Source organism: Vulpes lagopus, chromosome 2 (genome assembly GCF_018345385.1).
Source record: "Vulpes lagopus strain Blue_001 chromosome 2, ASM1834538v1, whole genome shotgun sequence".
NCBI classification, from domain to species: domain Eukaryota; kingdom Metazoa; phylum Chordata; class Mammalia; order Carnivora; family Canidae; genus Vulpes; species Vulpes lagopus.
The window spans coordinates 17,589,087-17,603,929 of NC_054825.1; the positions used below are offsets into that span (position 1 = coordinate 17,589,087).

At 38.9% G+C, this 14,843-nt stretch overlaps 1 protein-coding gene across 10 annotated transcripts in view; it reads right to left on the bottom strand.

Annotated features, from left to right (window-relative positions):
- The window catches only part of VTI1A (vesicle transport through interaction with t-SNAREs 1A), a 349,002-nt gene that overhangs the window by 187,774 nt on the left and 146,385 nt on the right, over window positions 1-14,843 (bottom strand). For 2 of the 10 annotated variants that reach the window (XM_041745799.1, XM_041745801.1), the window contains one exon: window positions 8,402-8,543. The exons of the other annotated variants lie outside the window; for them this stretch is intronic. In XM_041745799.1, coding sequence (XP_041601733.1) covers window positions 8,416-8,543 — 128 coding nt within the window. In that variant the 3' untranslated portion in view covers window positions 8,402-8,415. Of the gene's footprint in view, window positions 1-8,401; window positions 8,544-14,843 lie in introns of those variants that run through there. 10 annotated transcript variants of the gene reach the window in all.

A 14,843-nucleotide genomic window follows, 5' to 3' on the forward strand; every position in this document is an offset into this window, starting at 1 on the left:
GGTCAGCAAATAGCAACCAACTGGGTTTCTGAAACTCTCTATTCGTAGTATAGGTAAAACCCACAATGCCCTATATGGAATTAAGCCCTGGCCTACAATCAAAGGCTTCTGACATTGGCCCTGGCCCATTACATGCAGTACTGTCCATCTGTACCCCTAACTTCACTTCTAAGGTACTCGTGCTCCAGGACACCAACTTTCCCTAAGTATCTCTTATTTCTCCTGTTTCTCTCCATGGCTCAAAATTCCATTCACAAAGCATCCCCTCACTCTCTCCAGTCTGTCTGTCCAAGTCCAACTTTTCCTTGAAAGCAAGGTTTAAAATTGACCCCAACCAGAAGTCTTCTGATTTTTCACCAGTGGAATCCATTTCTTCCTCCCCTATAAACCAATGATAAGTGGTCTGCGCCTCCGTTGTAGCTATCAGCCTGGCAAGCCAGCCTTCCGCAGAGCCTGGCTGCATCTTCCTCCTATCTCAATGCCTGGTACGATGTATTACACATAAATGAAAAAAAAATGCTTATTGGATCAAATGGCTTCAATGTTCTAATCAGTAATAGTAAGAGCACAAAGAGTAAGAGATTATATTATCCCAATAATGAAATACAAATTCTATTAAAGTCCAATAAGAATTAGGTGAAAGGAACAACACGCACTGTTAATGTTACATATGGTCACTTACCAGGCCTAAAAACAGTGTGCTCTTACCTATCAGAGAGGTTTCCACACTATTGCCAGAATTATTTTTGTGGAGAGTTTTAAAAGTCCTGGGAATACTTCCAGATTGTTGTTGAACAGTTTTAAAATGAAAATACAGTCCAGGGGGTTGAGGCTCTCCACCTCATCCCCTGCCCCCCAGCCGCTTGGATGTCCACATTTCTGATGCAGGATGTCCTTTCAGTGATGCCCTTCCCCAGCTGGTGTCTCCTTCCCCTCCACTTCTAACTTCCATCCTCCCCACCTGATGATCCCTCCACTCATGAGTTGGCAAACAAACCACTTTTATTGTCAGGAATAAGGTATGAAAGACCCCTGCACTTTTTATCCCAAGCCTTACTAACAAGGAAGGAAGTTAATTAAAGTCTCATCTAGCAGACATTCTTCCCCCAGCTGTGTCTAGTCATGAGCAGAATGATGATTATGTGCATCTGGGCAAAACATTAAAGAGGAATGCTCTGTCAAAATTAGGTATGGTTTGGAAATAAGAAACAAACATAGTCTGTATATTCTGTAGAAGCAATATTAAAACAGCACCAGGCCAGCTCTGTAGCTTGGGTGCCTGCAAGGTGGAGACAGGGAGTGGTTCAAAGAAGAGCTATGAGGATGTCAGGCCAGTTCCTGAGATGAGACCGTAAGATCCTTGAGCACAGGACCCACATTGGCTCCAGCCCTGGGAAGCTCCCCCATCCCCAAGCGCTTGTGCTTGCACAGGTGCTTGGGTCAGAGGAACTATCCTCATTAGCATATCTGCCCTATTTTCACGTATTTCTTTCCACTAAACCCCCTTCTACTGCTTCTCCCAAAAGAACAATTTCATTCCAGATGCAATGGATTGGCTCAGACCATGCATACACTTATCCCTTCAATTGTGGGAACCAGGTGGAAAAAACGAACAACAAAACTAGTTTAGTTTCATGTGATATAATCCTTATGACAATTTTCTGAACCCACTGCATGGTATATATTAGTTTTTTAAAAAACAAAGAACAACAAATACTCTGTTTACTAATGTGTCCGGCATTATTCCAGAGGATCTATTTACCTTTCCTTAGAGATTCTCCTAGACATTTACTTGTGATCTGACAGCTGATTAGTATTTGGCTCAGTGTCAATAGTGGGTTGTGCTAAGAAAGTTCACTTCCATCACTTCAGTGTAGTTCACTAACCTATCCCTCCAACCTCACCTCCTCTCAGCCAGCCAAGCTGGACTACCCACATCGGCCATTGTGCTTTCTCACCTTCCCACTATTTATGTTGGATGTCCTAATAATATTCAATCAAGGTAGACTCAGAAATGCGTGGTAGACTCTGTATGCCCTTGACCCCAGCACCCCACCCATGTTTTGCATATTTTAGCTATCAATATTTTAAGGCTCAACTGGAAAATCATGTTATTTCCCAAATCTAAGTCATAAATATATAATTTTACAATACTTTTTTAGAGTATTGTAAACCTAAATTTGCATTTAGGTTTAATTTCTTGGTTCACTTTCCTTCTTGTATCTTAGATCTTCCTTCTGGAGTCATTTTCCTTCCTTCTGAGTATTTCTTTTAAGAAGTTCCTTTAGTGAAAATCCACAGATGGATTTTCTCTCTCAGTCTCTGTTTACTTAAAATGTTGTTCTTTTCTTAATATGGAAAGATACTTTGCTGGGATGACAATTCTAAGCTGGTAGTTATTTTTCTCTTACAACTTGGAAGACAGTAGTATACCGTTTTACCACTTTGATTCTTGAGATGCCTACTTTCAATCTAACTTGTCTTTTGTTTACAGGTGATGTGTCTTTACCTCTGGCTCCTTTTACTTCTTGCTGGTTCTAGTGTTCTGCCATTTTGCTACAACGTGTCTAGATGTGAAGTTTTTTGTATTTATTTTGGTTGGTATATATTGTGTATTTGTGGATTTAAGTCTTTTGCCAGATGTGAAAATTCTTAGCTGTTATATTCAAATATTGCTCCTCTAACTTCTCTTTCTGGAACTCTGATGTTTTCTAGGTCTTTTCATTAGATCTTACAGGACTCAAAAGTTCCCTCATGTTCTCCATATCATTTTCTCTCTGTGCTCAGTCCTGCATAATTTCTTTGAATATATTTTCCACTTCACTAGTTGTCTCTTCAGCTTTGTTTAATCTGTTTTAACACTCATTCACCCAAATTTTAATTTCAAAAAGTTCTAGCCAGTTCTTTATGATCATATTGTTTCATATTCCTTGATCATTTAAAAATTCCATTTTTATTTTTCTGTAAATATTATATATACATTCCTATTTATATTCTATGTTGATAACTCCAATATTTGAGAACCATGGGGGGAGGTCAAAATGCATTGTTTGCTGACTCCCACTTACAGGAATGCTTTTTTCTTTGTGTGTTTGGTAAATTTTTTATTATAAGCTCATATTTTGTTAAATTTAACCTGTAGGAATCCAGACAGCCTAATTTAAGGATGTTCTAGAAAAAAAAAATTATTTACTTTTGCTGGAAGCCAGCAGGTGTGATTTACCCAGGACTATTCTAACCCTTTCAATTGTCCTGGTTACATAGAGTTCCAAGGTTAGCTATCCCACTCTGTGTGTGTGTGTGTGTGTGTGTGTGTATTTGCATGTGTGTGTGCACTCTGCCATCCTGGGTTCCCAAGTGCAGTCCTGGTGTTTGCATTTAGTCCCTAGGCATCTTAGATTTTCTGCTTCACTTTTGCTCACTGCTCTTTGTTCCGGTTTTAGCTTACTAGTTCATTGAAAATACTTCAATGCATCAAAATCATATGTTTTAATTCATCTCATATCCAATTATGTCATAGATTCAGATACCTCATCTGTCTCAACTAATGTAGCTTTTTGTTTGTTTAGTTCAAAAGTTCTGAGGTTTGAGCATTCAATAAGATCACTACCATTAGTTTCATTGTTTTCTAATGGTATGCATTTTACTTTTAATTTACAAAACAGTAGGCTGTTATAGAGTGGCAAGGCATCAAAGTGATTATTTAACACAGCTTTCCCTAAGGTAGGCACTGTTGGTATTTTGCTCAGGATGATCCTCCCTCTGTTGTGACTGTCCCAAATACTTTATGGCAGTTAACATCCCTGGCCTCTACCTGCAAAGACAGGTAATTGAAATGATTAGAAACACCAATCATTTCCAATAGTTTTCTAGGTTGAGAACTTTGATGGTTAATCCTTCCATTTTACAGATGGAAAATGTCTGCTTTTAAGATAAAGGATAAAACCTAGAGATGAACCATGACGAGACTACATGGGATCTAGCTCTAATCTCTGTCTCTAGGCTCATTCCATCGCACTGTCTTTCAGTTCCTTGGTGTGCTGTACTCCTTCCTGCTGCAGAGTCTTTGCATTTGGCTCTTTCTTCTGCCTGGTGGCCTATTCCCATCTCCAACCCTTTTCCACTCACTTGGCCTACTCACTCCTACTCATCTTCCCGATCACACGTCAAATGTTGCTTATTTAGGAAAAGTTCACTGACCCCCCGAGACTAGGATCAGAAATCTCATTTTCTATGCTTTAATAGCCCTCTGGATTCCTATCAAGCCACTTAATACAGTTTAAAATTTACATATTGTAGCAACTGTTAAGTCCATGCGGGTAGAAACACCTCTTTTGTTCAACACTGATTCATCTGTACTTAACAAGTGACTGCTATATAACAGAGGTTTGAAAATATTTGTTAAACACACAAACAACCTAAAAAGTCATTGACGTGTGGCCCATCCAAACAAGAAGGAGTGTGATCTCTAGGAAAAATTAAAGACTCCATTGACAATATCCACCAGGACCTTAGGTGCAAAAGAAATATTTCTAAATACTAATTTATATTGCCTTTTTGCTGCCATCTCTTCTCCAAATGGAAATCTCTCAATCTAGAGTATCTCAGAAAAAAAACTTTTCCTTGCTAAACTACTGTGGCAGTTGATTCTTGCAAACAATGTCTCACTCAAGATGTTCAATAACTTCACATTTAATGCATAAATATTTCCTCCAGAAAGTCAATATCATGGACTGCCACACTGTCTTATTGGAAATCCTTAGCCTATTGCCAATATGAACTTTCAATAATTATGGATTTTTAAGTTTTTCAGTTAATAATTTCAACAATGATCCATTTGCCATATATTCTGGAAATGTGAATCCCATTATCTACCTACTCCAACCGTTTTCTTGAATTGATCCATCAATATGATTCTATTTAAAAGTTACTTATCTGTGCTGGTTGTGTACTTATGAAATAAAAATACCCCCATACTTTTTTGTCTGTATTCTCATCCGTGACACTGACCTTACTTTCCACTCACTGTGAACCCCTTCCGATGCCACAGACCTCATGAGATTTACACTGTGTGATCCTTTTATACCATGCCTTGTGACCAACATCTGACAACAGTCTCTTCAATTGATTTGACTTTACACACTGACCAAGCCTATAAAATTTCCATAAATCTTCAAGATGCCCAACTATCTCAAAGTCTCCTAGTCTTTTTTCTTAAAAGATGATTTATTTATTCACGAGTGACACAAAGAGAAAGGCAGTGACACAGGCAGAGAAGCAGACTTCCTGCAGAGAGCCAGATGTGGGACTTGATCCCAGAATCCCAGGATCACAACCTGAGCCGAAGACAAATGCTCAATCACTGAGCCATCCAGGTGCCCCTGTCTCCTAGTCTTTTAAAGCACATAAGAGCTCTTTGGATTCTCTATAGTTATCCAGAGGAAAGAGAAGAAAATTTCTCTCAAAGACTCCTATTTTTTGAGGATGCCCTCCAAAAGATAATTTCTCATGAGACTAACTTGGTCAACCATCCACTCAGAATATTGAAGCCATGGGTGGTCTTTTTGTTTTTTCCCATCAACTTACGGTAAACCACAAAATAGTGAACCAAATATAAACTATTGCTGTCTGCACTTTTTTTTTCCCCCTTCAAGTGTAGTAAGGTTTCATTCTACTCTTAAAAAAAGCAAACTGCCACCCCCTTAGATGACAAGCGCATGAGTAAGCAAAACAGGTTGTGGAGAGAGAAGAGAAATATTTCATCATTTTGATAAAGCTGGACGCCAGTGCCCTAGCACTCTTAAAAGGCCTGAAGAAACCTTGCTTCCTAAGACTCGAGACCAGGCCTGGCACAGGTACAAAATGTCAGGGAGGGTTGCCTATAATTCCCTCCCTTAAATAACAAACTCCAGTGTTAGCTGAGCATATTTCCATGAGTTAAATCCGCTTTGGGGAGCCTACATAGAGGGGTTATTTCCCCTAAAAACCATTTCTCTTTGTATAAAGCTAAAAAACCAGGAACGTATTTTCACCAAATGAAACATGGACTTCGAGAGAGAGTTGAATGGAAAAAAAAAAAAAAATGGGAGGAAAAAATGGAACAACAAAAAGAGCTGGTTAACAGGAGGCTATTGCATTTCCCCAGCAAGCACTATGAGTTTAATTGAGGCTGACGCATGACAGACTCGCGTGTCCGGTAGCGCCCGGGCCCGACTGAAGCTGCTGACAGAGGGTAAATGGCGCACGGCGGCGGGGCCTGCCCTGGCCTGGCATGGCGGCCGAAGTGCGCAGAGCCTGTCAGGAGGTAGCAGGAGGGCTAATGAAGGGCAGCCCTTGGTTTTAAAATTCTTCTCACTTAGTTTTGGATCAGACTCTACACCAGAAAGCCTTCGCAACCTTTTAGTGCTCAGTTAAGGATATGTGACACTTATTTAAAAATTAATGCATTCTAATCAATTTCAAGTTAGACAGCAAAGAGTCTGCAAAAGAGGGGAGGCCAAAAGAGAAGGCAGAAGGAGAAGAGAAATAAAGCGAGAGAGAGAATGAGCTCTATAAATATGGAAGGAGGTAGAAGGCACGAGAAATATGGCGTAAGGGGTACCTAGGTGCTTTTGGACATCTTTGTAGAAAGAATTTTGTAGTGATAGGCATGCCAACAGAAGAAGGCAGTGGGGGAGTAGTGGTGGTGGATAAAGCAGCCTTTGTATATTTTCCCAATAGTATACAAAGTCCAGGAACCAAAGAGTGAAAAGACAAATGCAAAAAGAAATTTTAACATTTGTAAAAAAACCCCACAAATGTAACTTAAAAAAAAAACGCAACTGTTTTCCCCCCTGACCACCACAAGATTACTGTATATCCCATTATTAAAACATTTTCTCCATTGCCGCATGGTGGGGAGTCTTCTGAAATGACTGAATATACATATCGAATATGTGCCTTAATAGAAATGGTAATATTCATGTACCCAATTGAATAAATATCAAAGAAAAATTATCACTTGTTTTAAGTATCCAGGCATGCAAGCCTAAGTCTAGCTTTCCCGTTTTATTTATACTATTGCCAATATAGGAAAGTGCTTAATTACAATATTATTATTTATGTGTTCTAGGTACTGGAAAATCACACATACGTAATCCACATTTTATTACTTAGAAAAGACTTAAGAAGGTGTTTGCCATTTTAGTGTAAGTAGTGGAAGGTAGAAAGAAATTATCAAATTCATTTAATGAAGATCACAGTTTAAAACTGAAAACTCTGTCACCTTGTTTTCTATTATCCTAACTAAAACCAAATGTGCCTTTCTAGACCTTTCTAGAGATAAATTCCTACCTAACTAGATTGGCTCTCAATAACAGAATATGAGAATACACTCATTTATAGTCACATGAAAATCCTGATACCTGTTTTTCAAGCTCATGACAAAATTGCCTTTTTTTAAAGGAATTTGTGAATCCATAGGTTTGTACCCCCCAAAAAAGAACCTTTAATAATTATCTTTCTCTATAAATAAGCTTTACCAAAAATGACCAGTTTGTCATATTTTAAAATAAGCTTTTTTTTTTGTTTTGTTTTCTAGATTTGTTTTTTACAAATTCGAAAGATATCAATTTAGGGTGTTGACATTAAAATTTAATTATTTTTCCATGACCTCATCTTGATTGCCTCTGAGTAACTCAAAAAGCTATTTAAAGAATCTCATACTCACCTTTATAACATGCATTGAGAAAGCTCATACACATGTAGAATTTATACAAATGACCAAAATAGCTTGCTGAATTACCAGGGAGCTTTTAGGGAATTTACATACTGGAAGCATGGGCAACCAATCAGAACTTCTAATCCTTTCACAAGTTATTTGCTCAATAGCACGATAATGAAAACAATGAAGAGGAATGGCAATAGAGTGTAGCAAATAAAGCTCACAGACACACTTTTTATTCTGTTTTACTTATGTCTGACAAGAGATCTTATTTGTAATTCATTCCTAGAACCACTGGGCTTCAGCCAAAGCAAGTAACATTACTCCATTACTGTTTCTTATTGAAGATTAGTTTTTGTCAGTGTCACCATGCGGGGACAGCTTTCATTACAAATGGCTGGGATTAAAAGCAGTCCTAGGTTTCTTTACGGTTAGCATAAAGCAATCTAGGAGGAGGTTAGAGTCAGCCATATGGAGAAAGTAGTAAAAATCAATCTGATGACAACTGACATTTTCATTTCATTTGTTTGCTGGACAGTCTAGATAGTCTAGATGCATCCTATAGTTTAGAGATAAAAAAAATTCTTGAATAGGCATTTTGTCTAAAGTGCTAGATGGCAATGAGCTATCGAAGCCAAGTAAAAGAAATGTCAATACAAACAATGTTTCCTTTTGGTTAGAATTATTTTATTAGTTAAATTGTAATATCAGAGTCAGTTATCTAAGAAATTTGGGTAGGAGATAAAAATTGGACCGGATGACTTCAAAGATCCCTTCCAAAGCGAGGATTCTTTGGGTTTATGCCACAGTTTGTTTGGTGTTTTTGGCATGGGAGATGCCCCTGAAAGGCAAACGAGAAAACGAGGCTCAGGAGATTATTGATTTGGGGCTTTTACCTAGAGCATCAACTGTAATCACTGGACCTTTTGATGCTCTTAGGGACCCTGCTGGGGCTGCCTGTGTTTTCCAGAGGCTTAGCCACAGAGCAGACCTATGGGACAGTCTTGAAAAAACGTGAAAACAAAATGACTAGAAAACTATGCATTTTCTGAGGATTTTAACCAGAACAAGACCAGTTAAATGTGATGCTATATGTTGTATGCCTGAAACTAATGTAACATGGTGTGGCAACTACACTCAAGTTAAATGAATGAATGAATGAATGAATGAATGAATGAATGAATGACATATACATACAAATAAAATGAAATAGAATAAACTTGGGCAGCCCGGGTGGCTCAGCGGTTTAGTGCTGCCTCCAGCCCAGGGTGTGATCCTGGAGTCCCGGGATCGATTCCCACATCCGGCTCCGTGCATGGAGCCTGCTTCTCCCTCTGCCTGTGTCTCTGCCTCTCTCTCTTTCTCTCTGTGTTTCTCATGAATAAATAAAATCTTAAAAAAAAAAGAAATAGAATAAACTGATGCTTCATGTACATAATAAGCATTTATTTGGTCTAGCACCTCTCAAGGCAACAAATTTTTATAAGTTCAGTATCTGTGAAGGGATCAGGTTTGTCCTTCTTTCCTGTGTGTTTCCAAATATTTTACGTAAAAGCGGGGGTATGGTCTTCTAAAATGCCTAGGAATAAACTCATTATTTCATGATAATATGGCTAACTTTCTCCATCTTTTCACAAGTGAGATTCACAGTCCCTTGCAGGACAGAGTGACCTGCCAAAGGACTGCCAGGACCTTCACCAGCAAGCCCCCTCTGTGTGGACCCGGGACCATCGTTCAGTGGAGCACCAATGAATCTGCCAAATAAAACTCGTTTGACTCACCAACACAATTTCACTTTTTTTTCATGGAGGGGTGACAATGTGGCAGGGAGAGCTGAGTATTAAATAAATGCTTAAGATAATTGTATGATGACAGAATATTCAAAAGACTTGAAGAATTAGGACGTCTGATACTCTTTTTTTGGAAGATTTTATTTATTCATGAGAGACACAGAGAGAGGCGGAGACACAGGTAGAGGGAGAAGCAGGCTCCATGCAGGGAGCCCAATGTGGGGTTCGATCCCGGACCCTGGGATCATGCCCTGGGCCGAAGGCAGATGCTCAACCGCTGAGCCACCCAGGCGACTCAGGACATCTCATTCTTAAAATGAGAAACATGGCTTCTATGCAGAGTCATGTAACTACTTAGTAAAGTCTACCATATTATCATCTATCTTTTTAAGATTTATTATTGGCCTACTATACTCCAAGTATTAGATTCAGGAAAGGGATTTTATTTATCTATTTATTTTGAAGTTTATTTACTTAAGTAAGCTCTACACCCAATGTGGCGCTTGAACTCACAGCCCTGAGATCAAGAGTCACATGCTCTTCCAACTTGAGCCATCCAGGCATCCCAGATTCAGGAAGGGCATTTTAAAAATTAATAAGATATGACCCCATCCTCACAGAGTTTACATTCAAATTATTTTGTTTTTTTTTCAACATTACTATACCTGTAATTATTTCATAGCTATTCTTACACATCCCAAAAGACATTTTTGTATATTTCTAGTAATCTTCTTCTAAAGCTGAGGCCATCTTAAGTAATTTAACCATTTAAAATGCTTGTTCAATTTTACTTGCTTCCTTTACTTAGCATAAGTTTTTATTTTAATGAATTCTCTTTCATAGAGCAAAAATATACCTCATCACTTAATCCCTCCCCAAAGCATATACCAAGTTTTTCAGGAGCATTAAGCAGCATAGTAAAAGAGGAACTTCTTAAAATTTACTGATATATAAATAAATTAGGATCCACTAAATCTTTATCATAACCATATATCTCACCAAAAAAAAATTCCGATGAGAATTTTTTCTATAGATTTTTCTTCCAAGCCCAATTTTACTAGTTAACCTAGTTAAAATGGTTTCTAAAGTACAAATATTTAACCAAAGGCATAGTGACTGCAAAAGCTGCTAATCTCCTGATAGCTACACCAACCGACAAACGCTAATTAAAATGCAAAAGGAGTGAAAATGCATCCTGGTCACTTAACATCAGTTTCCAAGCAATGTGCAAAGAGTAGAATAAGAAACCAGAGGTGTTAAAGATTTTATTTTTCTGACCAAGAAAGGTCAGATATAGTGCATCAGAATGCTGCATCTTAAGAAAATCATTATTTTAATGCTGAGATCCTAGTGAATAGAATAGTTTTCAAATATTAAAATCTCTGTGGTAGGCTCTGACCTCAGAATAACAAGAAAATGACAGGCGCTTATTTTTCCACATATAAAAATGACACTTATTGTAAGGTCATTATATAAAAGGCCTATTTCCCCTTCGTGAAATAAATAATTATACCACTGATTCAATATGCTTGCCAGCATGTCTACATGTGGTTTAAGTGGTTATTTCAATCACCTAAATATAGAAAAGAACTAATACCTACAAACTTAAAAACTATGGTCCAAGTGGCCCGTAGCCTTTGTGTATCATTTTTCCCCGGGGTAAATCACTTTCACTGCTTCCTCAAGAACCCCACAAGTATTCTATTTATACCCATGGTGCTTTACTGATCACATCCAGAGGACCGGGTGTACTGTGCTTTAAAAAGTAAACAGTTGGTTAAACAGACAGGTGACCGTATTGTAAATGATGCTGGAGTATTGTCTAATTCTGCCAGAAGGATGCTTCTTTAAGAAATCCTAAAAGAGGTTAAAGTAAAAATGTTCAAAGGAAGGAGGTATGAGGTGACTGTATTACAGAAGTGGTTTACGACAGAGTGCTGTGGAAGCCAGCCTTCAACATGCCCCCCAGAGACTCCCACTGCCTGGTATGTATTCCCTGTACAGTCCCCCTCCCACATTGTATCAGGGTTGGTCTATGTGATCAATAGAATACTGCAGATTACTGCAGGATACTGCAATACTCTCTTGGATCACTTGATTTGGCAGGAGTCAGTATACTCACTCATGGAGAGGCTCCAAGGTGGAGTGAAACCCTGAGGTCTCCAGATAGCGGCCATGAGAGACACTAGAAGCAGATTTTCCAGCCCCAGCCAAGCTTTCTGATTACTGAGGCTCTATGCGGGGGTGTGGGCAGCAGGACTTGGTGAAGAAGGGGAGACTCAAGCTCGTAGGTAAGATTTAGATCAGAGCAGCACACAATGACCCAAAGAGTACATGTAACCTGCAGATGAGTTTTGTTTGGCTCACACAGTGTTCTAAAAATCGGCAATTTCAATGAGAATATCTGAATTTCTAGCTTTGCTTGAGAAGCTGGACCATTTCATAACCTCAGATTCACTCTCATCACAGCTACCCCATCTAGGGACATGATACATGCTCGTCTCCACCATGCCCCTTTGTCCTATGCCTGGTCTACATTACTCATTTCCTTAACCTGTCAGATCCTTCTAAGTAAGCATTATTGATGAGGTAAGAATTATGTGGGACTGCAAATGCAGGCTGCACATGACTAGGTAAGGAGTAAGTCTTGGCTCTACTGTCTTTACCCTATCTGTCTTGCACACATGTATTTCCTTAGTGGCCCCAGATATTTGAGTTACAGACTCCTGATGTGGATAGATGGAGATGTGAGTATCTAGTATATATAGAACTGTCTCTGGAGGTAGGCAGGTCCATGCAATTAAAGACAGCATGCTTGGGGCACCTGGGTGGCTCAGTCGGTTAACATCCAATTCTTGATTTTGGCTCAGGTCATGATCTCAGGGTTATGAGATTGAGCCCCACATCAGGTTCCATACTCAGCACAGAGTCTACTGGAGATTTTCTCTCTCCCCCTCCCTCTGCTCTTCCCCTCGCTCTCTCTCTGCCTAAAATAAATAAATTAAAAAAGCAGCATACTTGGCTAGTGGCTAAGAAGTAGATGATCCTACTTCTTGGATCGGGGCGGGGGGGAAAGCTATGATCCTGTCCTTTGTCTCCTGCCTGGAAAAGTGGAAGAAACCAATTTTCCTTTCTTCCTCTACCTCCTAGATTACTTGTTTACACTCCTGTATTTTCTTTTCCCTTCCAACGCTATTCCTAGTGTACATGATGACCCAGCCTTCTCTGGGTAAATATGTCAGGGTGAAAGGAGGAGAAGGAGACACTGCATGGACTGTTCCGTCTGTCACCCCCAAGAGCCAGGCCTGCACTTGTCACACTCCTGGGTATGAGGTGAACTGGAAGGGGTAAAATAAAAACATGAGGAAGGTGGAGTTTGAGTGTGGTGAAAGATCAGGTTGGAAAGGCAGCTGAGCAAGTCTCTGGGGGTCAGGAACACAACCAAGACCAAAAATAACCTAGCTCCAATGGGGGGAAATGTTATAGGATATTCTAAAAGGAATTTCAATCCCCAATTGACTTGGGGATTTTTTTCCTCACACAAATTTTCAGAAGAGACTCATCACAAGAGAGGTATAATTTCTAAATGAATAGATGGACACTGTTATATATTTAACTAGCAAATTAATTCAAAATCAACAAACTTCTATGAACTTCTATGTACTTGGAAACAATGTCCATTTTGACACATTTTAACCTTATCCTAAGTGAGAAGACTATCTCATTTACTTAGACAAGGTCGTTTCATAAATTAAACAGGAAGCATCAGAAATGTGATGTTTTATAGCTCTTTGGCTTTTAACTTTCACATAGTATTTTTTTCCTAAAATTCATTCCTTTGTTCTCTAGAAATAGCCTGATATACAGTAATATACCCAAACAGCTCCATAAGAAAGAGGTGATATGTAGAACCAGACTGAAATCTAGAAGCAACATAATCAGTAATTTCTGTGTATATAGGAATGTCAAATTATCTGAAAGCCTCAAAGGCAGATCCATGGACTGTGAGGAGGCAAACATATATAAACACTATGAAGCCCTTTCAACCAGAATGCCAGATTTCCTCTTTTCTTGAATTTTCCAGTTTACCATGTTAATATTCATAGGCAATTCCCACTTGCAGAAATACTGCATCTGGTGGAATGCCAGTTTAGCAAGATGCTCTGTAAAGAAAGAGCTTGTGATCACATCAATCTGGGAGCACTGCCTTAGTCCTGTATTTGTTTGAATTTGAGAAATAATGGGAAGGAAAATGTTGAAGACACTGTCCATCATATCCCATGGCATTCCTGTTGTGAGAGCCCATGAAAAGAATGGCATATAGAACTCAGGGTTAAGAAGAGCCGTGCTTTCCCAAACCAACTGGTAAGTTTTATCTTTTGGTTACTTTGACTCTTATAATTGGTCAGACTTTCATCTTTGGCCAACAGAAAGTTCAGAGGCAAATTTATAATAACCCACTTCTCATTAACAATAAGGCATTACAGAGTGCATTTCTGACCAACTTCACTTTGTGATTATTTTCTCTTTGTCCTAATTTTCTTTAATCCTGTTGCACTTTACATTCTTTCTAGAAGCAAGAGAAAGCACAAGTGGAAAGAGAGGAAGATAGGAGAGCAGAGAGAAAGAAAGAGGGGGAGAAAATGAGATAGAAAAATAGACCATCACAATTTACTTAGATCCTACTTTGTGTTAAGTGTTGTTCTAGCTCTTTACATGTATGAATTTTAACATTTTACATGTATTACTCTTTTTTTTAAAGATGTATTTATTTATTTGAGATAGAGAGAGCATGCACACATGAGTGGGTGGAGACACAGGAGAGGGAGAGAGGGAATCTCCTGATGTGGGTGGGGCATGATCCCTCAACACTGAGACCATGACCTGAGCCAAAACCAAGAGTAAGATGCTCAAATGACTAAGCCACCAAGGCATCTCTATATGTATAACTCTTTCCCTGGGTGGCTCAGTGATTGAGAGTCTGCCTCGGCTCAGGGTGTGATCCCAGGGTCCAGGATCCTTGCGAGGAGCCTGCTTCTTCCTCTGCATGTGTTTTTGCCTCTCTCCCTCTCTCTGTGTCTCTCATGGATAAATAAATAAAATCTTAAAAAAAAAAAAAAAAGAGGCATAACGAGATGGGATAATTCCCTTAACCTAGCATGGTTGGTAGAGGCAATGCTTGGATTCAAACCCAGTCAGGCAGGCTCCAGAGCATCTCCTCTGCAAAATTAATGGATAGATTAAAGGGTTTAGTCTTCACTCTGTACTGGTTTACTCTTATCCTTGAATCTTTGGTTAACTTGCAGACCAAAAAAAATAATTTTTTAAGATTTATTTATTTATTTATTTAT